At 41.2% G+C, this 27,726-nt stretch overlaps 1 protein-coding gene across 3 annotated transcripts; it reads right to left on the reverse strand.

The window, feature by feature from the left end:
* Positions 1 to 15: 15 nt before the first annotated feature.
* Positions 16 to 27,387, reverse strand: LOC122863269 (mitogen-activated protein kinase kinase kinase 12-like). Of its 3 annotated transcripts, none has more exons than XM_044169611.1 (14): positions 27,228 to 27,387; positions 15,435 to 15,967; positions 12,808 to 12,991; positions 12,207 to 12,398; positions 11,126 to 11,284; positions 8,853 to 9,011; positions 8,449 to 8,557; positions 6,411 to 6,520; positions 6,143 to 6,259; positions 5,334 to 5,471; positions 3,936 to 4,647; positions 3,180 to 3,247; positions 2,491 to 2,791; positions 16 to 2,286 (listed from the first exon to the last, which is right to left on the reverse strand). In XM_044169611.1, exons 2-14 carry the CDS (start codon positions 15,925 to 15,927, stop codon positions 2,200 to 2,202), a joined length of 2,829 nt encoding a protein of 942 aa, XP_044025546.1. In that variant the 5' UTR covers positions 15,928 to 15,967; positions 27,228 to 27,387; the 3' UTR covers positions 16 to 2,199. The 3 variants fall into 3 exon arrangements, with proteins under 3 accessions (XP_044025546.1, XP_044025554.1, XP_044025536.1); XM_044169619.1 differs by lacking the exon at positions 27,228 to 27,387 and adding an exon at positions 19,443 to 19,562; XM_044169601.1 differs by lacking the exon at positions 27,228 to 27,387 and adding an exon at positions 18,091 to 18,542.
* Between the last annotated feature and the right edge of the window lie 339 nt (positions 27,388 to 27,726).

Raw genomic sequence — 27,726 nt, forward strand, 5'->3', positions numbered from 1 at the left:
TATTAAACACACATGTTGAGATTTTACAGGTTTGATTTTATTTTAAATTGTTTCTTAAATATATTTATTGTACAGATACAATAATGCAGTATAAAAAGCAAACGATTCAGTTCATACAGGGTTGTTTCAATCAGCATCATGGGAAACACAAGTACCTCCGCAATCGAGACACTAGAGGGCAGTAGGTTTGCTTTTTGGCAACATTTTATCCTGCAGGAGGATTTCTAGCTTTAAATCTTGGGACCACAATCAGTTTAAAATGCTCTACAAATTGAAAGTTTAAAACTTAACACAAGATTTAAAAAAAAAAAAAAAAATAAATAGAAGCTGCCATTTCTAGCTTATTGAGTGGGACCTGAAAGGTCATAAATTTAATGGAACAGGATGTAATGTGCTGTTGTACAGTCAGATTGAACCACATGCACATAAGAAGACTTGTCAAGGGACACAAAACCAGAGTTTTATGGATCATACTGTCTATTATGAAGGAGCCCTTTCACATTAGTGAAAAATGACACATGGGCCACAATTTCAGCTGGTGAGGACAATGTCAGAGACAAATCATGATATCACAGGCCTCATTTTTCAGGTGTACACTAAAACATGAGTAAGCTAAAGGTCATTTCTGTCATCGTCTGAAGTGCTTGAACCACAGATGAGCCTGTGATTGCTTTGTGATTTACTTACCGAATACTAGAATCAAAAGGATGTGAGTCACATTAAGTTTCCCAAAATGATCTAAACTCTCATCTTCTCTCTGTGCTGGTACACTGCAAACATTGTCGCCAGAAGTCTGGCAAAGTTAGAACTGAGTCAGAGCAGAAAACCATGATCATATTTTTGCAGTTATTCTGAGATCTATGTTGGTGTTTTGTGTCCCTGTCATCCACAGGCCTTCAGTCATCAAACTGGAGTGTCTGCCAGAAATCTGCAGTCTTTCTTTTGTTGCTTTTTTCCCCTCTATGGATGGCTCTAATATTTCATTTTGATCTGAGCCACAAACAGCGACCAATAGGCTTACTTACTTTTTCACAAGCATGCTTTTCTGATGCTATATACATCCCCAGATGCTCAGAAAGGGATTTTCAAACTGGTATTGCGTTTTAATACAGTAAACACTGCAATACTAATAAAAAAGCCTGTCTGCCCTGAATGAACTCAGCTGTGGTTCTTTTGACCCATGACATGACAGGACATACTGTACCAGAGCAGACATATTGCTTTTTCTTTGTTCACATGTTGTTCCTCTTTTATCTGTGTTTTGATGCTCAGACATGAACAGCAGCTACAGTACATTCTACTACCATAAGCTTTTTGAGGTTCAAATAGAGTAGCGCCACCTAATTAGAAACATCAGCACCTTTAAATTATACAATCTCACATTTAAAAAATTTGTTCATTTTACAACATCACATATTTACATTGATATTAAAACACCGGAGTAGAAAATGGAAACATAATCCATGATGCAAATATAAATAAATAAATGAAACACAAATGAAAAATGTAAACATTGTTTTTGTAAGAATTTCAATAAATTCACTGTAACATAATAAACTAGTGAGTGCATAATGTTTTGAGAGGAAATGCAATATGACACAAGGAAATCAGTACATTTCACATCAGTGGCTGTCCCAGTGATGTTGACAATAGAAACATTAAAATATAATAGAAGCCCTGATAGAATTTTATAATCATGTTCTCATATGACATGATGTGAAATAACATGACACATTTTCATGATGGAGATGAAAATACAAATTGACATGGAAGATGACAAGAGACATTAATAGACAGTCGAGTAGATGGCCTCTTTGACTGAGGCCTCTGTCGCTGAGGTGTCATTTTAAGTGTTTTTGCAAAGCTGATCTTGGGCCAGCTGCTATGGAGGGAACATAGGGGGCTGCTGCTCTGTCAGCTCGGCTAGTGCCGCAATTCAGTTTTACATCACTGTGATGCATTCATCTCAAAAGGAATGGGATTTTCTGGGGCTTTTTTCTCCAGGATATCGGGTTTATAAGAACACTCACCAAGGATTTGTTTTGTGTTCCTGCTTGTGATGAAGGAGACAGTCCTTCATTTCCTGCCTCTCTGCAATGTCCCTGATCATGACTCTATGTATTCTAAGGTCTGTAAGAGTGAACGAGGCTTTCACAGGCTGGATCTGCAGATGTTTGAGTGGGTTGAGGTGGCAGATTTTCACCAGTTGGTTGGAGGTTGGCTGGGTTCTGCACTGCCTGAATGGTCCAGCTCTGCACTGTCACAGTCCGAGTCATCATACAGGCCCTGGTTTGGAGGAAAAACATGAATTATCTGAATTAAGATGGCAAAAGACCAAAATGTCGACTACAAAAGCAGATTCTGACCTATCGTCTGCAGCTTAGTATCTGTCAGCGATTATGTTTTGAGTATCTGTTAGCTAGATCTGTCATGCCTCTATATATCACTCTAGATCATCTTTTCTTCTTTCATTCACTCACTGCAGCCTACCTCGTAATTATGGTCATTACTAGCGAGCTGGGTCTTGACCTGTCGAAGAATAGTTTCCTTTTCGGACAACCCGTCAGAGCCCAGCTGGGTTGGGTCAGATGGGTCCGCGGGAATCTCCGAGCCCTGAGACAGCAGGTCGTCGCTCTTGTCGTCCAGACGCTCGTCGGTGTTGGTGCTGACCACGTCCGGCGTGCCGCTGTGGGAGTGGTCAGTGGTGTTACCCTCCTCACCGTCTGAGACCGACAAGTTCTCTGAGCTGAAGGTGGACAGGGACTGGCACTTGGTCATGCTCACAGGACGCCTGAGTGGGAATGCAACAGGAAAGAGCACATATACAGTATATTGACATTTTCTATTTTTTAATGGCATTACTACATTTAGTAGTATTTTACAGTAAAGAGAAATGATGAGGGTTGAAAGATGACACAGACCCAGAGGTATGTATTAAAAAATGTGATAATATCCATGCTAAAAAGCTAAAGCTCATACATACATTTCTGTCTCTTCAGCCACAGTGGGCATTACATTGTGGCTGAATGATCCTGTGTGGGTGTACCATGGATGTGTGGGGGCATTAAAATGTAATTTTTGATTTGTGTTGGGAAGATGAACATATGAACTGTTTTGTGTGGATGCACAGATGGAAATGTGAATACAGTAAGTCTTCAATAATTATATTTAACTCTTACCGTCTCCTTGGCAACTCCACTTCACTGTCCACTTCTCCTTCCTCTTCCTCTGACGACACTCCACGTCTCTGCGAGAAAATCAACAGTATGTATGAAACCCCAGCGTTTCCCTGTTTCAATGCACACTAATTGCACCTATTCCTGCCAAGATTCCTGAGCCGTCTGGTAAGATATGACCCTGATGACACCCTGGGTACGTGCTGTACATGGTACCACTTTCAGAAAGCCAAAGTGACTGAGGTTTTGGGATCACTGAGTCATCAATGTCTTTTGCTATATATACATATTTATCACTCATATCTAACTTGTGAAACACTCAAATACCCTCAGCCAACACATGTTAAACAGCTAGTTGAAGTTTCAACTACCACTAACTGACAAATGAACTACTGGCAGTAATTAAATACTAATTCAGTCATTAGATTAGAGACCAAAAGGTTTTGACTATCTGGACTTTTATTACAGCAAAACAATTAAATCATGATAGCATGGCAGCATTTTTCTCGTTTCCTCTACAGATCCTGGTTTGTACAGCGGGTTGAGTCAAGATAGAGACACTGATAAAGGCAGAAAAATGTTTTGCCCTCTGTATGTTGCTTAACTGACAACAAATGAAATCAAAATGGTTTGATTTCCCCAAAGCCTCACACTGCTAATTAATATTTGGCAGAAGTCAAAATGATTTTATGAAACTGGGCCACAATTAGACAACGCTTTGTCTAATTGTGTCCTTAGACAATGCTGTTAAAGTCTCACCTGACTGCGTGTGACTGCTGCCCTGTAGAGCAGTGCTGCAGGTGTGAGGCGCTGACTTCTGGGTGAGCGCGTGATCACCGTCCCGTCTTCCTTCTCCTCACCCTCGTGGGAAACGCGGGGGTTCCCGAGCACAGACGCCCTCCCCGCAGCTGCTCCCCTGCCGCACGGCGAGTCGGGGCTACTGGAGAACGGAATAGAAGCTGCATCCTCGCTGGGCGTGTCACTGCGTGGAGGTGTTTCTGCCAGGTCATCAGTCCCCACACCCACATCTGGCCCCTCCCCCGGCCCTCCAGTCCTTCTGCTCTCCCCCAGCCCGGCTGAGGCGCTCTGGCTGCCCGCTCTGTCCAGCCCTGGCCTGACCTGCCCCTTCCTCCGGCCTTCAGCCTCCAAGGTAGTTGAAATGAGATCCGGGCTTGAGGAGTACATCTTCTTGAGCAGCAGATCATGCTGCAGGCCTCTGAGGGCTGCACTGGGGTCTAGATGCTGCTTGCTGCTGGGAACAGATGTGGTGGCGTTGACCATTGCTAATGAAGAGGAGAGAGTGGCTTTCAGCTGCGCCAAGTCCCCACTGCTGCCTTTACCAGCCTTCCTGTAGCGGGGTTTTCCTCGGCGTGAGCGTCCAGGGGAGGTAGAGCCCTTGTTGGGGATTGTGACCTGGGTCATGGAAGAGTCCAATTTGGGGAGGATGACCTCTGACTTGAGTAAGTCTGGCCTGGAAAGGACAGGGACAGAAATAATAAAAAACAGGGGGAAAGAATAAACGTTTCAATACTTTGAAATGCATTAATTGCTAGATGCTAGTTTATCTCCTGCACTCTTCATGATAGAAAATCAAGATAAGGCTGGTGATATTCTATATTTTTGTTATTGTCAACAAATTCCCTAAAAAGATCAAAACCAACAATGTGTTAGTCAATCTTTCAATACTTAACTCCTCCTGTCTGTGCCACTCAGCCCCAAGTCCATTAGTTCCTAGTCTTTAAAAATGGGTCATAAATATATACATTCAGTTTTTAAAAAGGCTAAATACTAAAAACAGTAGGGAACTGTAGTTTTTAGCAAACATTATACAAGCAGGAGTAAATAGTGTACTTGCAGAGGACTATTTTAAGCTGCAGATTCTGTGTATTTACAGCAGTAGGCTGGTGTGTATAGGATTGAGTCAACATAAACTACAGTGCCCACATTCATAGCAATAAAGGGACATGTCACCCAATTCAACAGTGTGGCTCACTGATGTAGTTTTTTTTATCAGCAATACTTGTTAGTGGGATCAATTTATTGTTGGTTTTGGTCTCTTCATGGGATTTGTTGACAGACTTATCCTATTCAAGAGTAACTTGATAAAACCATCCACATATAAATGCTGCAAATGTAGATAATGCCTTGCTGGCTCACCTCTTGCTGTGCGAGGGCAGTTTCTGAGGTACGTTGCGTTTCTTCATGAGTTTCTCCATCGAGTTGGAGGAGGCTGACTGTCTGGAACTGTGGTGCTTGAAGCAGCCTGGGTACTTCTTGTCCAGTGAGTGCTCCCTCCTGATGTTTAAACACAAAGCCAATACTCATTTAATGGATGTCAACTGATACTCAGCATGGCATAAGAGAGCACTTTGTTACATGCAATGGCCCTGTGTGACTGGATGTAATGGCCATTCACTTCACATTACGGACAAACTTTTCCATGCTCTTTCATTACAAAAACACTGCTTAACCAATGTTGATGGATAAAGCTATTAGTACAAAGTATTTAAATAATTACAACCCTAGTTTTCCTGTTGTTACAGTGCAATAAATGTTGCACTAACTAGAGAATGACTACAGTATACTGCCATACATCTACTTGATAACCATTACTCTCTGTTACTTGAAAAAGGCTTTTCACTTACAATCCCCATGCAACCTAATAGAACTTGAGCAGATTTGCAAAGAAGAAATGGGAAAATGTCCAGTGTAAAACTGATAGAGGCTTATCCACACAGTCTCAAGGCTGCTTAGTTGCTGCCAAAGGGGCATCTACTAAACACTGACTTGGAGGGGGTGAATACTTATGAGAAGAAGTATTTGTATTTTATGTTTTGAATTAATTTAGATCACTTTGTAGAGACCTGCTTTTACTTTGACATTAAAGGGTCTTTTTCTGTTGATGAGTGAATAAAAGGGGGTGAATAATTTTTATAGGTACTATAAATCAACGGCACTTTTCATACTTGAGCAGTTCTTTCTCTTTGATCTCCAGCTGCAGCATGATAGCGTTGAGCTCCATGTAGAGATTGTTGGCTCTCTCCAGTTTCCTCTCGTAGTGCTCCCGGATGTCCAGCGCATGTCTGTGTGGAGAGGAATATGGGGTCGAAGGACATTGATACGCAGACACATATATTTATCTTCTACGACTATAACTGTATGGGTTTCTCAATATTTAGCTTATCCTTGTGTCTTTGTTAGTGGTGGAACAGTTTTCTATATTTCTTTGCTAACCTGAGTTCTTCTCTGCGTCGTTTGATCAGCTCCTCGTCCAGCCTGTGAAGACACGTCCCCTCAGACTTGATCTTCTCAAAGTGGTGCCTCACCTCGTCCCTCCACTCCGCCTGGCGAGACATAAAACACATCCATCAGAGCAGGTATTAATGACGCACAGCAAGTAAATATTTCACCATTTTACAGATAAGAATAAAAATGTCTTCATGCTGACGAGCAACAGTGTCTGTGGTAAAAAGGGTTCAGATAATTTTAAATTACAACTAGTATCTTCTAATATCACTACTAGCACCACTTCTACTTTGATCAATGCTTTTACTCCCACTATGTTTGCCATCACCACTATTATTACTACCACCAGCCTTTATGTTTTTACCACTACAATTAATTGTGTTCTGTATATGCAGCAATTCAACAACCTGAACTGCCTTTACAGTCAGTATGACCACCAGAGTCAGTCGGAAATCAGTAGCCTACAATTGTCTGTCATGCAAACTAAAATTTTTGTACACTTGGAAAATGCTGCCATTCCTGTGTTTTCCATTGGGATAATGAAGTATGACTCCACTTCAATTGAGTAATAATAACAACAAATGATATTAATATTGAGATTAAACTTCATTGCACCTTGATCTAGTATAAAAGCTCTTAATCTGCAGAGTGACTTAGGTTCATGTGTATAATTGAAACAAGACTCATTAAGCTGTCAGATGATAATCAATACACAGGAAGAGGGAAACTGAACATGAACTGACATGACATGAGCACAAAAAAAAATGCAGCGCGGGCATTTTCTTGTACACAGTGGAGCGTGACAGCTGTTATCTGATACCTGTCCTATCAAAGGACAAAGGAAGTCAGATATATGCGTGTGTGCATGTACATGCATGTGCATGTACCACATGCGTGTGTGTATTTCTGTCTGTGCTCTTCTTATTAAGCTAATGGACTCTGTGTGCACTCTTCTATGTCTCCAATCCCCCTCTTCCTCCTCTCTCTTTGCTCTCTGCTCCCTGCCATTAAACCAATCAATACACTCCAGCAGCAAATACTTCTTTCTAACGTCACAAGAAAAATCCATTATGGGGCAGAGAGGGGAAAAACTGGGGAGGGTTGCCAGGGGGGCAGGGAGAAATAAAGGATCAAGGATAAGTGAAAAGAGTGAAAGAGGTTTGTATTTTGCATCATGAGATATAAATGGAGGAGGAGGCAGTGGGTTGCTGCAAAAAGATAATTAAATCTCATTCATTTTGTGTGTTTGTATGCTGTGATTATACACGCTTGAGTTGTAAATGGATCTGTGGTTCTGCATGGTTGAGTAAACACATATCTTCCACACAATTATACTTCTTCTTCTAAGTCTCCTGTCCTTCATCTGTTTGGGTTTGCAGTGGTCTAACATCTATGTCATGGGCCCCCCATCCCCCACCCTATCACAGGCAGACACACACCCTCCTTCTCCATCACACAGAGATTCTCCATCACGCTTTGATAAGATGGAGGTTGCAAAAGGTTCTCTCTTTGACCACAAATCAGCACTCGCATGTGACAAGGAACAAAGACCAAGGAACCAACAATAATATGTTGTGATTGAAAGGACAGGTATTATTAGTGCGCTCCCGAGAGGCCTGGGGCCCCGGTGCAGCTGCACTGCCTGTAGTTACTGCAGCAGACTGGAAGCAAATGGCAGTGGGTTGACAGCAAAATGACTATTAGAGATACTGGCTGCTGTTGACAGGAGGTTAAGAGACATACAGAGCTCATGCGTACCTAATCTGATATCTATTTATTTAATTGACAAGGGAGACAACATGACGAATGATGGTTCTCAATTGTATTTTCCCTTAATTGAACAGAAACCGTGTCTGAACAAGATTGTGAATCAAATGCTGGTTGACTTCATTCTCCTTTTCTGTCTACTATCTCTGTAATGTCTAAACTGGTACTGATAATTAATAATAAAAAAAAAAATCAAAATGTACCCATTTAGATATCAAAGTAGCTGTTGGGACTGCTGACAAAGGCAAAGCAAGCTTACCTGAGACTGAAAGTAAGTTTCTTGTGGAGTCGACAGGATATCTGCTGAGGCGATATCCAGATGCAGGAGAATCTGTCGGAAGGAAGGCCTGTTTCTTGGCTTGCAGTTCCTGTGAACAATTGAAACAATGGGTTTGTAAGAAATGCAACGGACATGGAAGAAAATTACCGTTCTTCTGTTCTAGTTCCCTCTTTGTAAAATATCTTTTTATGTTTTTCTTCTCTTTCCTTCCCCGGACGACTTTCACTCTCTCAGCCATCTTAAAGCTTCTAACGTCTTTATATTCTCTTAGTGCAGATGCCTCAACTTTTCTTTTTCCATATTATTCTTCTTCCCTCCATCTCCCTCTGCCTCCTTCCTCTCCACACCCTCCTCCCCTCCCGCCCGCCCACCAACCCGCTCACCAGCATTGCCTCAGGAGCAGTTTGAAGCTGTCTGGACAGCTGTCAGGTACAGGCAGCTGTAGACTGTTGTTGCCCACTCCCCAGATGATGGCGGAGGAGTCCACATCCTTATAGGGCACCTCTCCTGTCAGCATCTCCCACAGCACGACACCGAATGACCTACAGAGAGATGTGGCATATTTACTTTCAGACACATAAAGATAGAGATGTGAAGTGAATTGGTGAAAGGAAGCATGACTGAAATGTCACACTTTTAATTAGATTAGATTACTACAACTGTTATATCTGATGGATACTTTATCACTGTGTCTTTGGTAGCTTAAACTGAGTATTATCAAGGTTTAATCAGTTTGGTACCATGAAAAGTTTTGTCACTGCTAACAGTTTTCTATTGTTGGAATCATGCTAATGAATGCTTAACCGTTACACTGGTAATATCCAAAATAACGTACAGTATATTGCTGATTCCCAGTTTTACCAATGTTCCTGGTGTTAGTTCAAAATACGCCCTGATAAATACATCACAGCTCCAAAAAATACAGTATTTGGTAACAAATGAGTGTTTTGCCAAAACATTTACATAGTAGTAATTTATTTCACTACAGTTCAGTGCTTCATTGATGAGCTCCAGCTCTACCTCTGTTTGGCAGGGGAGCAAGAGAGCAGGCCCATGGGGAAGGTAACTAAGGAAAGTATGTTGTTGGTGACTCTCTAGGTTACCATGGTGACCATGTATAGTTTCCAAGGTGCCAATAGCATCACACGAAGCATTGAGGGGGTGTGTGATGTCGTGTTTACATGTGTATTTTTAGAGTCTCTCCATCTACTTGTTTATGATTCATGATATAAATGCACAAGAAGAGAGACTTGATTTCAAGGCAATGCATGTCTTTTCTTCAGGTTGAATATTAGCTCTTAAGTAAATGATGGATTACAACTACATTTACTTTTTGAATTTCTATACAGTATAACATCATTCAGTAATATAATGAATGACCCATTTGTAAGTTCAGTGTGATTTATCTTAAAGTATTATAATTTTCATTTGAAAAAATAATCACCACCTTTTTTCCCCACTCTTGTCATTAATTTTGTTTGATCTTTTTATCTGCAGACCCAGTAGCTATATAACCAAGTGAAGCAAATTCTTGCTGCATTACAATTATTTTACATAATGCAATGCAGCATTTATACTGAAGCCAATCAATATAAAGGTTTCATTTTGTCGCCTATGTCTTGCATTACGTAACATTTTCTTATTTTGTTGTGCAACATTCTTTTTGGGATATTTTAGATAGTATATTTATTTATTAATGTATTTATTATCAGTTCCACATATAGATTTTAGCTTTTAGCTTTTTTTTTTTTAGCTTAGTGATTAACAGTATTTTTTCTTTCTTCTCCTATTTATCGTGTGTTTATTTGTTGACCTGTGTGGCAAGCTGCTGCATACAATTGCCCTCGCAGGAATACTTATAGTTGGATTGAATTTAATTGAGTTAAAGTTAAGAAATGTTATATTTTGTTTAGTTAATTTGTATCGCCTTAAAATATGTGTTGTTAAATTCTACCTCAGGCTATTTTAGTATAGTCCTTATTAGAACCTATTAGAACCTTATTAGTAACCAGAAAGGAACATGAGTTATACTAGCTGTCAAAGTATGGTCAGCACAAAACAAAACTGAATACATAATACAGAAGATAATACTTCACTGCAGCCTCTCCTTCTCTGACTCTTTTTGTGGTATGGACTATTATCTCATTTACATGAATTTAAACAAAACTGTACAGTATACACCCATGCTTGTCTTTCTTTCCACATCAAAAGCTTTTTAATCCTACTTTCGCTTCTCTGCTAATGCACTGCTGGCTCTGGGCCAAACCATCCGCAGGCTTGGAAGGTTATTCCAGCCTCTCCTGAGCACTGCAGCATCTGGCAAATCAATTATTAAATTAGCCAGCGTTCCTTTCAGGACGGAGAGGAAGAGTGATGGAGGGATGTAGGATGGGAGAGAGAGGGGGAGAATGTACTTGGGGAGATCAGGGCTTAACACAGGGCAACCCATCAGATATGGCAGAGGGCCTATAGAATTTCATGTAATGAGATATTGTACATAATACTGAATAGATTTTCTGGAAATAGGATCCTGCGCTCTATACTGTAGTAGGCTGTAAATAATGAGATTCTATGTTGATTCAATGACAGATAAGACAAACCATAAGGGAAAATTCCAAAGGGTCACCAATGCAAAAGGACAGTGTATGACACCTACCAAATATCCACCTTCTCTGAGACGGGTTCGTTGCGTATGACCTCAGGAGCCATCCAGGCTACCGTACCGGCAAATGACATCTTGGTGCTCTTGTCACTGAGCTCTTTGGACGTGCCGAAATCAGAAATCTTCACTGAGTCATCGTAGGTGATCAGCATGCTGGAATAAAATATTGAAAGCCAAGTTTATATTTACATGTTTGAGTTCATCTGTGTACAAAACTGAAATTTAATCAGTTGTTTACTATATATATGCTAAATGTATACTAATTCAAACCAATCACTGGGCGTGTCAGTAAAATAACACGTCATCGCTCTATGTTTTGTCCAAACCTGACCAGTGATGTGGCAGTCAGGGCCTTTCAGAGTGAGAGATTTTCATACTAATTAAAGCGTCTAAATTTGGCCAATCAATGCATCTTTGTAAGGCAGTGGCTCCCAGTCTGTGGGTCGGGACCCCAGGTCACAAGATAAATCTGAGGGTTCGCAAGATGATTAAAAGGATAGGAAAGGAGGAAAAATAGATTTCTGCAACACAAAATTATGTTTATTTATTCCTATAATCTTTGCTTTTCCCCTGTAAATTACTGGATAATTTCATCCCTTCAGGCCTCCAAAAATTATTCAAATGAACTGATAACAACTAGTAGACACATGCAACCTGTGATGTGGGGCTGCAAGTAGAAATTGCTTTGTTTTTAGGGGTCAAAACCCCTTAAACCCCAAATGCTTTTGTTATTACAGAGATTCTAACAAATTACCCAACATGGGGTTTACTTTCACAGTGGACTTTGAGTGACAGATGTTTGAATATATTCCCAGCATTACCATCACTTCAAAATACATCTGTAATGTAACTATGTATCATTCCATGGAGCATGCAACCTATTTTGAAATAACAAAATCAAGCAGTGTAAGATTTGTCTTTTTAATGTCTCTATATCTATTCCCCTACATTTAAACAGGTTCCTGACTCTGAACTATCTAAGTAGAACTTTTCAGGGACCTGTTTGCTCTGATATTATCATTTGTACTTGCATTACAGAACTGTATTCACACAGTTCATTTTCACCAAAACTCACTTTGGTGACTTGAGGTCTCTGTGGATGATCTTGTGGAGGTGAAGATAATTCATGCCCCCAGCGATGCCCATGGCCCAGTCCATGAGCAGGGATGGATGGATCTGCCTGCCTGCTCTCAGCACCTCATACAGCTGTCCCTGGGCACAGTACTCCATGATGATGCAGTAACACGGAGCCTGGGTACAAATACCTCTGAGAGTGTAGAGAAGTATGTATAGTATGTTAAGACAGAAGAGTTGTTACAATGCAAGTAATGAATGGAAAACTTGAAACTGCCAGTTCATAGGCATTCTATGTTATACTGTAATTTGAAGGATCACATAGTTATATTTGGGTTGAGAAAATGTTACAACCACTTGCGTTTATGAAACATTTTCACAACTCATTAAAACATCATAACAACAATAAGCTTTAAAGCCCCATTATTAAACTCAAGGCTTTTCTTAGGCATTTCTTAGTTCCTGAAAACCTGACATATATAACTATAAAGCTTTCACTTAACCAAGAGAAAAATCAATCATATACTGTATAAACATGCAATTTTAGTGGAATGCTCTGCACTTCTTGTGATCTAATAAGCCAACTGATTATTTCTACTAACTTGAAAGTGATGATGTTGGGGTGTTTGAGTTTGCGCAGGTGCTTGATGTCTGTCTCTTTGATGTTCCGCACTTTCTTTACGGCCACTTCCTGTCCGTGCAGTTTGCCCAGAAAGACGGCGCCCTGTGCTCCGCTGCCCACCCACTGCAGGTCAGATATCTCTTCGAATGGGACCTCCCATGCCTCTGAGATTGGGGAAAAAGATGGAGGCAAAGTAGTTGGTGAGTTTATTGGTGTAGTAACATGTCCATTATGGATACAGAGCAGAGTGATGATTGCGATATTAACCTGTACCGATTACAGGTTATTTTCACCAACTTGGATGAGGAAACTAATCTGCAAACTCACTTAAGTCCAGCTGATGTTTTATAACATAACTATACATCAGACAGTTATAAAGCACTGCATCTTTGACGATTTATAGAAATATCCTTTATGTTTTGATGATGATTTTATGATGTTGTGATGATTAATTTTGCTTTATTACAGACATTTCACCCCTTGTCTAGTTACAAGATTGAGTTATTTTGATGCCAGTCTCTTCATACTTAAAAGCAACAGTTTGACATTTTGGGAAATCCCCTTTATTGCTTTCTTGTTGTTGGACAGAGCCAGGCTAGCTGTTTCCAGTCTTTTTGCTAAGCTAAGCTAACTGGCTGCTAGCGGTAGCTTCATATTTACTGTACTGCATCTAACTTTAATTAAGAAAGCGAACAAGCTCTTTCCCAAAATGTCGAACTATTCCTTGAATATGTCAACATGTTTCATGTTGCATACATTCAAAACCTTTATCAAAAGCTAAAACTATGACATCAAGATAGAAAAAACACTTACTACCACAAAGTCTGCATGTAAAACTAAAGCTAGTAACAGGGAGCATACAGCACCAACAGGCTACGCAGTTTTGCAATAATAGGTTAGATCTGTAACAGTAAGCCCTGGCTCAACCAAGAGCCCAAGCTGATATCTTGTTCTGTAGTTGAACCTCACCTTAACCTAAGACTCAGGGTGTGCAGGCAGATAGACAGGGAGCTCTAATCTCCTGTGGGTAATTCTCCCTCAGCCTCCTAAATCCTGCTTAGTGCCATTGTGGGGCTGACACGAAACAGGGGTCCAACGCTCAGGAGAGGGTTGGAAGAAGGAGGGGATTTAAGAGCCTAATGTGGATGTATGGTGAGTAGGGAGGTAGTGGTGGTGGTAGCTCTGTGTGTGTGTGTGTGTGTGTGTGTATAAAGAGAAAAGAAGGGAGGGGGATTCCCCACAGGTCGGCAGGGGTCCATGTGGCCGAAGACAGATTGTTAATATAGAGAAAATATACAGTCTGCTCTGCTGCTGTTCTTAACCCAAGAAAAGAAGATTCAGACACATTTATCATATTAATAAGGATGGTGTGAATGATTTATGATCTCCAGTGATAGATTGAGAGCTGGGTCTCTAATGAGCCCCTCAAATGTCCCACAGTAAAGACATAAGGCCACATCTGATACATGAGAATCTCCCCGGGTCTGCTTTGTTTGATTTGAAAAATTGAGGACATTTAGAACATCACCAGGCACCAAACAGTCCTTCACAATCAATAAAGGACAGACAATTTTCCTGTTTTCTATTGTGCTACAGTTTGCCTTTCAATCAAATCTTAAGAATAGAGCATTGTGATATGGCAGACAGGCATTCAGTGGCAATACCCCTATTTATTTCACTTTGATAATATCCGTTTTGCTCTCGTCAGTGTGTGTGACTCCCTGTGATGCTGCATAGAGGAGGGGAGCAGCGAGGTGCAGATGGGCTGGGAGTGATAACAGCACAGGATGAAAAGGAGAGGAAAGGAGACAATGAGAGATGGAGGGAGGAGGGGAGTAGAAGGGAGATGTGGAAGTCAAGCGGGTGATAAAATATCAGAAGGCTACAAAGACAAGGAGACATATCAAGCTGCCACCTTCAAGCCTGATGTGTGATACTGTATTTATTTTATCAAGTTTGTTTTTGGCATCTTATCTTACTTTACGTGTTCATGTCAGTGCTAGATATTAAGTGTTTCTATTTGTGGATGTGTTTATGTGTGCATGCAGTCATCTTTGGGGCGCATACTCACATATGTGCGTGTGTGCATGTGTGTCAGGTTTGCGTTAATAGAGATGAGAGACGCAGGGTCAGAGCGTGGCCATGCATAATTCATGAAGCAGATTTGGCAGAGGAGTCCCGGGGGAGCTCTGCGCTATTGTAGTGGCTGCAGACATAAACAACACACCATCACGGGGAGCTAGTTTCAATGGGGGGTGGTAGTGGGAGATAGGTGGGGTGGGCACAAGCAGGCGAAAGGATGGGGGGAAAATATCAGGGGAAAATAAGCCCTTTGCAGCTTTGATAGTCTCTCTCTGGCTGCAGCTCTTTTATGTCAAGGATGGTGTTTGTTTACAACATGGCCTTTGTGAGAGTAATGTTTCTACCAACTGTTTAATGTAATTAAACTGGGGGATAAGATCATTTAATTTGCATATCAAAGCTTTCGACTGGAATTAAATGGGAGCTAGTGGTTACTTTTATTGGAAAACTAAAAGCAACCATTGATGTCAATGTGTGTAGATGTGTTTATGTTTCCGGTTAAATGGATTTGACTGATAGACTCACCGTCCAGGTTGTGTTTGTGCTCCGTGGAGTAAGCTTTGCCAATCATAGTCCAGACAGGCCGCAGACATCCAAACAAACCCTCCAGAAATCCTCCTCCCCCTCCGGTAGACTGGCACTGTAGCCTGCCGTCATCCGCCTGGCTCCTGACCGCACTGCTGTCCAGCTCCTGCCCCTCTCCCTCCGTCCTTCCGGGACACCCATCATGCTCGTGGAGCTTCAGGACACTGTTGGCAAAGTGCTCCTGTTGTTCCTCGCCTGGTGTCTGGCTGTGGCCAGCAATCTGCCCCTCTCCTCCTCCACTCCCTGGCTCGACAGCACCTCCGGTGTCTATGGAGAGGACGTTGCGTAGGACGCACTGGGTCGGGGTCAGGTCCATTTCAGGGGTGCAGGGTGTTTCAGCATCGAGGCGGCGAAAGGATGGAGGATCGGAGAGGGATGTGTTGAAGCCGGAGAGAGAAGGAGAGGGGGCACGAGGTTCATGAATAAGCGCCATAAGGACCTGTGGTCATCAGAACAACTAGAGAACTGGGAGCCTTGATAAGACCAAACACAGAGAGAGAAGAAGAGAGAAAAAGAGGATGGAAATAGTTATAAATCAAAGTTAAAATCATTATCTTACCCTCTGGGAGTCATGAAGGCTGATTTAGCAGAATATTGAGTCTGTAGGAGAGTGTTACCTCTGGAAGATGATTATTTAGGCCTCATATAAGTAGAACCTTTAGCTATAGTTACTAAGTTATCGTAAATGACAGAGAAACTCAGTGGAGTGACTGTTCTGTACCCCAAAAACCCCAGATCAGAGCCACGCAGCTCTGAACTATCTGCAAATGGAGGCAGACAAGAAGGCACATCTCCCTTGAGCTGTGATCAATATCAAAAAAATTCACATTCATAGTTTCTATGCTCCTCTGGTTCAAGTAAATATTTGTTATGTTGTATCACCCAGAAAGTACTTTACAGCAACAACAGATTGAGTGAAAAACATGCAGTTTTGGTAAACTGTTCATCATCAGCATAGAAGAGAAATATCATGAAACAAAGATTGCACAAGTTCAAAATGAATTGTTTTTAGCATTTCTCACAACTAAGAAGTAACAATTTATTTCTCACTGCACAACTGGTTTAATTTGTAAAATGAGATATAAGTGAAGATGAGAGTACAGAGGTTGTCACTCTGCATGTGCCTGGTGATCAGGGCAATGCCATTAACTTATGAGTCATGATGTCTGATCTGTGAAGATTTAAAATCAATACTAGAATGTGAAACATGATTCAGGATGTGTGGATAAAGGACAGAAGAGCAGCCTGTCTGGACTATAAATCTGAGAAAGCCTCAGTTCAGCACTACCTTTGCTGAACTGAGGCTGAGCCCCCAATATAGGTGCCGTGCATCACTGTACCTCAATTAAGTAATTTCCTTACAACTTACAGAATATTACATACATAGTATTGCATTGCTTTTGGTTTAGCATGTTCATAATTAACAAAACCAATGTTCTGTAGGCAGAATGGTGCCACAGCTGGTTATTTACTACTCGAGCAACATCACTGGTATATTAAAATGGATGAGATCAAATCATGGCTGTATAATAACAAGAGAATTCTGCAAGCCTCTTCAAAGCTTGTCATTTCTCCAAGGACGACAGCATATACACGCTCGGCGGAGAATGAAAATGCATTATTTCTTGGCAGAGCCTTTTGAAGTGATCCACTCCTCCTCTGCTGTCTCTGACAAGCAAGACTAAGAGGTGACAGGTTTTACCTGCTTTGTAAAATAATGATACAAAAAAAAATCCCTAACAGTACTAGCATCATCCTGTTGTTGTACAGCATATGAGACAAAACAAACATGTGTTTTCTTTCCAGGTTATCATCTAGTCATTGTGAGGGGCACTTCAGCTATCATATCTATTTGCTGTCCATATCCTGGTCAGTTTGAAGGTCAATTTGAGAATTACTGAGCCTTAATGTATTTACATGCCATTAAGACTATTATATGACCACCCTACTGTGACTATGACTCTCACTAAAAGGAATGTGCCTGGCATCTGATGTGTGAGGCCCTCTACAGCTGTATATAACCATCTATAATTCATAAAATAGGAAGAGAGAAATCATACAGATAGTCCAAAACAAGACAGACACAGCCTGGAGGATTCATTAACCACACCACAACCATAAAACTCAAAGTCTGGAAAAAAAAAAATCATCCTCATTATAATTTTCTGCACAGAGAGAAACCCAACCACTGAGACACATCTGGTGTCTGAAATCTGGAATAATCACACATCATTCACATCCGACTGATCCTGTCTGCTAATAGTCCTGTTCCGGCTCTCACTTTATTTATTTCGAGGTATCAGCTGCATGAGCTGCAGGAGCAGGCTACGGTCTGTTGCAGGCCAGTGCATTGTGGATGGCATCGGAGGGGTTTCTTGTGCGCATCATCGCTTCTCCTCGCACCTCCTGCGATTAGAATCCCTCCGTGGGATCGCTGACAACACTGAAGTTACAGTCAAACACACTATTGTAGTTCATATTTGAATACTAAAGAACCGGATGCGTTATTTAGGGATAATATCAGCTAGATCAGCTGCCTTCTCCTCGCTGCTTATGACGCCGACTGAATGCTGCCAGTGTAAAAAACGTTTCCTACCTCAGTGCCGACAGCTGAAGTCCATTGCTGGTGACTGCAAAAGCTTATTCCACTTTATAGTTTACGATTGATTCTAATAACAACCAGTTAATAATTCTCCCTCTCTGGATTTGTCGGTACAATCAGCATCCACGCTTCTTCCTCCTCATCCTCCTCCTCTCTGCATCCAGTGAGGTTTCTCCGCCCTGGATGACCGGGAGTCTGCGTTTTCTCCTGCGTTTATCCCGGTGAACAGTAAACACAACTATAGCTATACGCTCCCTCGGTTCGCTTGTTTTCCTGCTCCTACACCTCCTCTTTTTCCATTCTCCTCTGATGATGCGATCTGCGCACACTCAGGAATTTATACGCTATCTCACCTATAGTAAACACGAATGAGGAGGAGAGAGGAGAGACGGGTGGGAGGGAGAGGCAGTGTTGGTGTCCTCCTATCAGTGACGAGCTCCGTCCGGTGAGATACGGGACAGCCGCAGGTAAACGGGTTTATGTGTGAGTGAGGCTACTCTTAGGCAGGGAGGGGGGTCAGCCGGTATGTGCAGCCGTATGTTAGGTGATCAAAATGATGTCATCCCCAAAGCATGCACCATTTGACTGGACAGCGCCATGTAAATCCCTTCAAACCCTATTAATGCCCTCTGTATCGAGCGTAATTGGTGCATAATCTGTGAGCACTACCCCGTCTGCCACAGAGGGGACACGAAGGAAGGACAGCAGGTCGTTTTTTATTATTATCATCTCCAATCTCTACTGACCCATTTCTCTCAGATAGGGAGAGTGGGACAGCTCAGGACCTAAATGGGACTTTCCCCAGGCGTGGTTTGTTTCCCTCAGCGACTTCAATTAACCTGTATGAAGTCAAATATCACACTAATTTAAACAACTGTCATCTTTCAATACAAATCTTATGTGTTTGAAAATAATGCATGCAATACCAACAGACCCTCATCTTCAAGGGTTCCTGTTTAAATATAGTTTTTATTCAAGTTTTGGAAAGCCAAGTTTTTTCCCCCCATAAAACTATGTACACATGGGCTTATAAGACACCACAGTCATAAAACACATATTCAGAATGCTGCATGTACATTTTCAAAACAAAACTAGCCCCAAAATAAAGAAATCACAATCACACCTTTATGTCTACAACAAAATTCATAAATCACTAACAAAAAACTATACTGTATAATACTGGAGAAATCAGAATAAATATTAAATAAACCAATTTTGCCTTCTTTTACAGGCTCATTTGCGAACTTAAACATTTCAGGATTTAGTTGAGCCATTCACAGGAAATGGCCTCTAAATCATCATGGTAAGTCTTATGCACAATACAAAAGAAAATAGGACTCACTCACTTCTCCACAGCTCACACATTCAAGTCAGGGAAATCCTGCGTAGTGAATGTACGTCAGTGTAACTCTGCAGGCCAACTGGGAGATCATGAAATCACTGCAAACACTGGAGAATCTTCCAAAAGTCTTTGGCTAACACAGAAGAAGATGTGAGTTTGTGGAACAGCTGGGGATCCCATGTCTGAGCTGTGTATTTACTGACAGTCTAAATGGTTGTAGCTGCATGACCCTTTTTGAGTGCTAAATCCAAATCCAGCCCTTATCTCCCAGACTAAGCTCGTGTTGGGCTTAAACCCTAACGATGACCTCATCGTGCTGCTTGTAGACAGCGGGGAAACCCTAACTAGTGCACAGACAGACCATGTGAGACTGAGACTGACCTGCATGAATATACAAGCATTCCAAGCCTCCCCCTCGTCTTCTCTCTGCAGAGCTTTATGAAATCCTGATGAAAAGAGATCATTGCACTGGCTGAGTTTGACACCTCCAGTGAAAATACAGTTAGGAAAAATTGATTGCTTATGTTTTCATTTATTCATCTTTTGAGTCATTCTCCGCCTTCTGCTTCCACATGAAGCCTTGCCAAATGAAAATATGAATTGGAGTGATACAGAAGCACCATAACGAGGTTTTTTATAACTCTACATTTTCAGACCCACCGAGGGGAAACAAAGAGCAACAGCAAAATAATAATGGACCTGTTTATGCAAGTAATTAAATGTTTAACAATTTTTTTGCAACATATTCTAACAACTATTAGAGCCATTAGGGATGCTGTCAGAGAATTGTTGCATTTCTAAAATTTTTTGATTCTTATGTTTTAATTTTACAATCTAATGGACCATTATCTTCAAGTTCCCAAATGAATATTTAAGGAACACTAGCCAAAAATGTGGTTTATGAATGTTTAATGTTGGTTTTAATATCACATGAAATAGAGATAGTGGGCAAAAATCAGCAGCTTTAATCATTCTTGCTATTTTATGCCATCCATATCTATAATTCCTCTCCCTACTCTATCTTAAGGCGGTCTGAATGGAGCAGTACATCCTCTGTTCTATTTCTATCTTTTTCTTAAAACTTTCATCATGATTTATTTATTGGTGCTTGTAGTTGCAGGATGGCTCCTCGCCAGGGATGTTCAGTCCTCTAAGGGTCCTTGCTGCTGCCTCTGATGTCCATCAACACTGCTTCTGCTTCTGTTATTGTTACTCCAGCAGAAACAAGCACAGAATGAACGCCGCAGGGTATCACTCCTTATCAGATAAAAACTTCAAATCTACAAAGCGACAGCTTTTAAAAAACAATGCAGTGGGACTCCCATTGATTTTTTAACGATTTCACAGTGGATTCAGAATGAGCTACGTGCGTCATGTTACATACCCCACTGCATACATGCAAAGATCAACTTGTAATTTAAGAGAAAATTAGAACTGCAAAGCTTTAATCTGACTACTAAAGGAATGAATGAATGAATGTACAACACTCTGTGGTATTCACCACAGGCTGATGTAAAATGCTGCACTGTTTGGCAACATGCCTCATAATCTGTAGGAGGGAATTAAGAGAAGCTGAGAGGAATGGCATGTGTGTGTGCATGTGTGTATACATGTCTTTGACTATGAGTGTACAGTATGTTGTGAAAGGCCTGGTGCCAAGTGGTCACAGATTGTCCCAGTCCAGTTAAGGGGGGAGGGGGTAGAGTAGAGGTGTGTGTGTGTTGTGTGTGTGGTTGGGTGTAGGGAACGAGGAGGAGGGCAGCTTCTGGCTCTTTGGAGAGCCTATTTATGGATCCTCATCGAGAGCCCCTTATGTCACTCATTGTCATTTTCACTCAAACACTATTGAATGGCCAATCATCAAATCCACTCAACTCTGTTCCTAAAGGGAACATGAACAAAAGAAGCAAAGATAATTGGCACTCTGCTTCAACATCATATTGACTGAAAACCAACAGTAGAAAAGCAGAGACATTCTTTTAGATTTCCAATGAAAGAAGGCAGGTAAGAGTGTGTCTATATTTGTGTGTGCTTATGTGTCAATATACACCATGGAGTGATCCCTTCCTGTCTGTCGAGGAAGGCTGATATTGGACAGTAGTGACATCAGTCAGGATGCCACTACTGTGCGTTTCATCCATTTTGTCAACTAATGGGATTCATTAAGATTGGCGCCAACCAGTATTGGTGGGCGGGTAAGGGGGTTGGTGAGATGATCTCACCTCCTGTCTGCAGCTCAGGAAGAAGAGTTTTCATTCATAAAGTTCATCCATTCACACATGAGTGTGCACACGCGTGGACACATGCATATCTCCCAATGGGATGCTGAGGAAACAGTTGAGCCAATGAGGCAATATTCAGGTGAGCTCACTGCCGGACGCCAAGGTTCCTCTTTCCATTTAAAAACTGGAAAGCCTTTCATCATTCGACCTTGCCTCCATTACAGCAACACATGCTCAGGAGCGAAAAGAAGACGTCATGATAGAAAACTGATCAAAAACCTGTTGGATAAAAGGTAAACAATTTTGTGCATCTTTAGTATTTTAGTGTACAGTATATGTGCATTTACAATTTCTCCAAATTTGCATAAACCTACACTCACTGATTTTCTGGCCAGTTGGGGGCAGTGGAAACAAGCTGTGAACACAACACTGACATATTATTAGCTTTTAAGTTGATATGGTGAACGTGTTATCAGTTTAACAGTTAACAGTTGCCTAATTCCAAATCCAGCACACATGGAACAAAATTAGCATTCATTTGGAGTGGTGATTCTGGTCACCTGATTAATCTAAGTCAACATTCACTCTCATTTTAGCTCTGTTTGGTCTCCACCAACTCCTGAGGGAAATAGCTGGCTCATTAGCTGCTATATGATCCATTATGCTCACCAGCTAGTCACTAGCTGTGTCTGTCTGCTGTTTGGTGCTGGGTAGGTAGTGTAGTGAGAGTTAGGGTTGGGTACCGTTCACATTTTAACCGATACCAGTATGGTACCAGTACCTGGAATTTGGTACCGGTAGCCAACGGTATCTTTTTCGGTACTGTGCTCTCTCTGCAATAACAAAAATGTAATTTCAGTTGTAAAAAATAAGTCCAAACTTCTCAATTTAAACATTGTTATTTATTTAGATCATTATACTGCACTGCCTCACTTAAAGGTTCATCCATGGAGTGTACGATAACTTCTTCGTCGCTGGCTGCAGCCTTTATTCACTGGCAAACTGTAACCTACACTGTACACTTACTGCCAGACTGACAACTTAACTGCTCACCTTTTCCTCTGCACCGCTCGCATTCACCGTCACTCTCTGCCGCTCGCTCTCTCTTGTTCAACCACACACTCACTACGCACATACTTGTCCCTGTGACTTGAACAAGCAGCAGGGGTGATGTAGTTTCGCTCTCTCTCTTTTTCTTTATACTTTACTCTCTCACCCAGATACGCTCTTAGGTACCAAAATTTGGCACTGATTGATTTAATGTGAATCGGTACTCGGTAGTACCGACGTAATTCAGTCGGTACCCTTAAAAGTATCGAGTTCGGTACCCAACCCTAGTGAGAGTGAACCAAAACAGCAAATTTGCGGGCCAGAAAACCAAAACAATGAGCTGAAAGTAGTAGTGGGTTGGGCTATAGAGTTGTGGATTTATCACAAGAATATTTATCACATAAATATTACAAGCAAAAGCAGTCATGTGATCAATTGTTAATATGAAAATATTGACCATTGCCACAGAGTGGTCTATAAAGTGTCTCAGACAACTGAAGAACCATATTGACTCATTCCAGCGTGTTCTAAAATATGCAGATCCAACGTTTAGATCCACTGCTTTGATCTTCCGAGGAGATTAGAGATGCGTCTGATTTTCCTTTGAAACCTCTAAGAGGCCATAAGCCAGCCAGGTAGCCTGCTGTGGATAGCCTCTGGCAGCGGCCCGGTCAGGAGAGGGTTAATAACAATAAAGGGGAGGTTGGAGAAGCCTTCCTGAAAGTCACGTGGTTTGTGCCGGGAAGGGGGCAAAAGAGAGGAGGGAGGGTGGTGGGGATGAGCGGGGGGGGAGGAGTCTGGAGCGTGTTGCCGTAGAAACAGAATCCTCAGTTGGCCGGTGTGAAGTCAGAGGCGTAATATTAGGCGGTGACTGCAGTTAGATGCTGCTGGTGGTGTGAGGTGGGTGGGGAAGAGGGGGTGGGTGACTCACACTGGAGGACGCACTCTGCATTCTAATGGTTGGACACACATGTGGACACACTCACTCACACACACACCGCACACTCTCTCTACACCTTCACCTCAAACCTTCAATCCACTGTCCCTTTCTTATGTTAGAATCTCCCATTTCTCTCCACTACATCTACTACTATACAGCATGGCTCAGCATTACCCTGCACCACTCTGCTTCAGAACATATCATTAATTCATTATGCCAATGGAAGCTCCATTAGTGTATGTCTTAGTGTCGTCACTCGCATGCGTTGATACAGGGCATCTATTAGAGGGAACCAAATGCTTAGACGGGCTAGTAAACTATAGCCATGTAATTGGTGACGGTATAATTGCATAGCACACGTAGCAATTAAAGCGATAATATGTGTAAACCATGCTTAAGATTATCATTGGATTAACTACACTTCCCAAATACCCTTGAGTGTAGAGGCTCACCAGCTGTTACAGGGGAAGTGTTAATAATTATGTGGACGGTTTTGGGCTGTTGTTTAGAGGGTCTTTTCTTTTGGCCGCAGGGGAATCAGTTTGTATCTCATTAGATCTGTTGTGGGGAAATAGTTCATGTTAATGAACTTTTTCTCTCAGGGTGCGGGACAAGAAAGACAACATTTTCTCAAACGCACAAATGTGAATCCATAACAATCAAAAATATATGAGATTTGTGAAGCCTCTGGGTTGATGAAGGCAATTCAGTAGAACAGCCAACGCACTTGGCGGTGAGAATGAAACAACCAAAATGTGCAAAATCACTAAATGTGTTTATGGATTCTCTTAATTCATGCAATGTATACATGTAGCATTTCCTCTAATACTGTGATATTACATGTAGCCCCAATGAAAGTGAAAAGTGATGAAGTAACAGAGACTGGAATAATTTTGTTCATTTTATGATCATGAATTATTTATCATAGTCATAGTCATAATGTAAAGGTCATTTACATCATTCTATGTCTATATTTTTTTTACTTTAAGGGAGACTTGGTTATGTCAACTGATCGACCTTGAATAACGATAAAGAGATACGATTTCTCTCATTTGTATAATCATTAACATAATCAATATCCAGTGATGAGACATTAATGCACTGCTTGAGCACAAGTAATGAGAAGCTTTGAACATTATTTGAATATGTAATATGCTTTTTTATAATGTTTATACAAATGTTTCCTCAAAAAAACATAATTTTGTTTTCCAGTTTACTATTTGTCATCCACAGCCAAGACAACGTACGTTCTGCCGTTCAAAGCAGCCCCCGCAGTGTTATAGCACAGAGGGAAGTGACGTACACCTGCCCTATAGAAAATAAGTGACTTTCTGATTGAACGCTGCTTTGCCATTCCTTTTAAGGAAAGCCAGGGCAGGTTCATTTCCCATCATTGCTGTGTGTAAAACTGGAAGCAGCAGGGAAAATCACAGGCAGTGTGACGTTTTCTCTGTCACCACCCACAACTGTATCTCATGGTTTGGGGCGAGCCAATGGGGGGGCAGGCTGGCTGTCTGATACAGTGCTGGCTGGTCAGTGATGTAGGAGGCTGGCTGATGAACATTATCTTCAAGGCTTGTTTATTTCAGTTTGCCTGCGACTATGACTCATTCGATTTTTGGGAAAAAGAGGCAGCTACAGCTCCACCCAGGCAAAACCAAAGACACCAGATATCACCTGATTCTTTTTGTTTCAGATTTTCTCTTTAATTGTCTGTCAGTTTAAGCCAGTGTTTCTCATTTGTTTTTGGGCTTGTGACTCCTCAAAATGACAACAAATAAATAAACCAGCTACTAATATCTACTTGTGACCCCTCTCATATTTCAGAAGAAAAAAACAAACAAAAACTAGAGAAGAGTCAGAAAACAGTAACTACATTTTCTGTAACAGAACAGAAAAGTACTTGCCAAAGTTTTATTTAAACTGTCCATGTATGATGAAATTAAATTTGTTAATACAGTTAGATAAGTTAAAAGTTGTTTGTAAATTAGGTGCGTTCTTCTGTCCCTTTAATTAAGTCATTTATGTTGTACTTCATTTCTGCCCAGTGCCATTGTACTGTTGTAATTCTGTTGTATACTGTGTTTGTACTCCACACCATGTAATCATGGTCTTGAGTCAAAGCTTTTTGTTTTCTTGTGACCCCTCACATTGATCTTTTATTTATCTTGAATTCTAAGTCTGTCTCTGACTTTTCTTCTTCTGTCTTTGCACGTGTCTCTTCTATTAGGCAGCTGTAGATGTCCAGCGATGTTGTGTCAACACACATAACTTGTTAAAGATGAGATGATCTTTTCCTCATTTGCCTAATATATTCAGAATAATAAGAGGTAGTGGCATTGTTTCCCAAATTTGTATCCTGGAGGAATACCGGTCACCAATTATACAGAGTTATGCTAATTATCCATTTGACTGGATCACATATTATATTTATTAAGAGTCATTAATTCAGCTGAAGTAAAGAAGCCAATTATCATTTGTTACAAACCTGTGATGGAAGCGATGGCACATTTACAATGTGAGGATTTAAATGACAAGTGAAAAAGACCATTGTTGCCTCAAAAACAAGTAGCCAACATAAAAGAAACATCCGTTGTGCACCAGGCGAGTTTAGCCTGTTGTTTCAGTGCAGTGCGCTGTCCATGGTGCTGATCAGGGGCCCTAATGGCAAATACAAAAAGCACCTAATGCATTTACTCCTTTAACCTGTGACTATGAATGGGAATAAGATGTTGAAAATTGTGTGAAGTTGGAATGGATTGTTTAACTTTAGTTAGTTTTTAATCTTACAATCGAATTATTCTGAAACTAATGAAAACATTGTATTTTTCCTGACCTAAATAAACTGTTTTAAAATATACTCTGCTATAAAGGGGCATTATCTGGATAGAGTTATTTCATGATTTAAACATTGATTCTACAAACGTTTTGTTCAGCAACTGAAACTGTAACTGAAACAACTTTAAAGCTTTAAAGGCTCAATACAAGACTAAAAGTTTGGACAACTTCCGCAGTGCACTGTGGCCCTCAGACACATTGTTTAAAAACTCCAAACTTTTTTAAAAGCACATATAGGTGATTTGTTTTGAGCAAATCAAAGGTGAGATCTCGGGTTATTACAAGAAGTAGATGGACCGTGGTCGACTTTTTCAAGAGAAACCCTACACATTACCCTCTCAGGAAAATGGAATCCCCCCTCAAATCAAAATGTATCGATTTCATTAGACTGAAATAAAGACCTGTCAACGTGCCTGGCGAGTGGGCGATAAGCGATCAAGACCAAGCTGATCAGCAGACTGACAGCGCCACCTGGCTGTAAATTTTATCTACATAGCACCAAAATGTTCTCCGACCACATTTACTGATTCAAATCTTGTGGCCTCTCCATTGTCCCGAAAGACTGTAAATTGTATTTCTCAAACTGGTAGCATCCGTCTGTGCGTTACTGCTAGTGCAATATGCGCACATAATATCAGACTAGTGCGTTCACACTGAACAGGAGTCCCAGCATCGGACGGATAAATCATGCCCTGCAGGAAACAGATTCTGAAAGCATAATCATAATAGAAAAACCTACCTTTTGCAGGCTCGGTGTTGTTGAATGCAGTGACTGTTTGGTTTCCACTGGCGGGTCGGTTTGTAAATGCACAGATTTCCACACGAGAAAACCCCGAAAGACGCGGCGCCTCTGTGACGCCTCCGTTCAGCCTGACTACTACAGGGGTCCCATCTGGCTAATTACCTTGTCAATAAACCATGAAGATAGTACCGCGAGAACGGGAGTTGGGGGTGAGAGCTGAGTCTGACCCTCCTTGATGATCCCACCCCATTACCGATGTTGTAGCATATATTTGCCTGTATAAATGCATTGATTTAAAGGTTCAACAAAGAGAGAAACAAGGAGAACGGGCTGTGGGGCCCCCCTGTTCCTCCCACTCACTGTACAACGTAAATGTACCTAAGTGGCCATCACGAACAGCGCACTACGCATGTCAGCTTTATTACATTTTGCCCAGTAACCAACCACTACTTTTACTCTGGAAAACTGTCCTGGTTCGCTGTTTGTAAGTATTTAA

This window comes from Siniperca chuatsi, linkage group LG2 (genome assembly GCF_020085105.1).
Source record: "Siniperca chuatsi isolate FFG_IHB_CAS linkage group LG2, ASM2008510v1, whole genome shotgun sequence".
NCBI classification, from domain to species: Eukaryota; Metazoa; Chordata; class Actinopteri; order Centrarchiformes; family Sinipercidae; genus Siniperca; species Siniperca chuatsi.

Coding starts and splice junctions, on each gene's coding strand:
- LOC122863269 (XM_044169611.1), bottom strand. CDS start 15,927: ATGGCGCTTATTCATGAACCTCGTGCCCCCTCTCCTTCTCTCTCCGGC. Junction 12,992..15,434: donor GCACAAACACAACCTGGACG/GTGAGTCTATCA, acceptor CCCCAATCTCAG/AGGCATGGGAGGTCCCATTC. Junction 8,558..8,852: donor CTGCTCCTGAGGCAATGCTG/GTGAGCGGGTTG, acceptor AATTGTTCACAG/GAACTGCAAGCCAAGAAACA.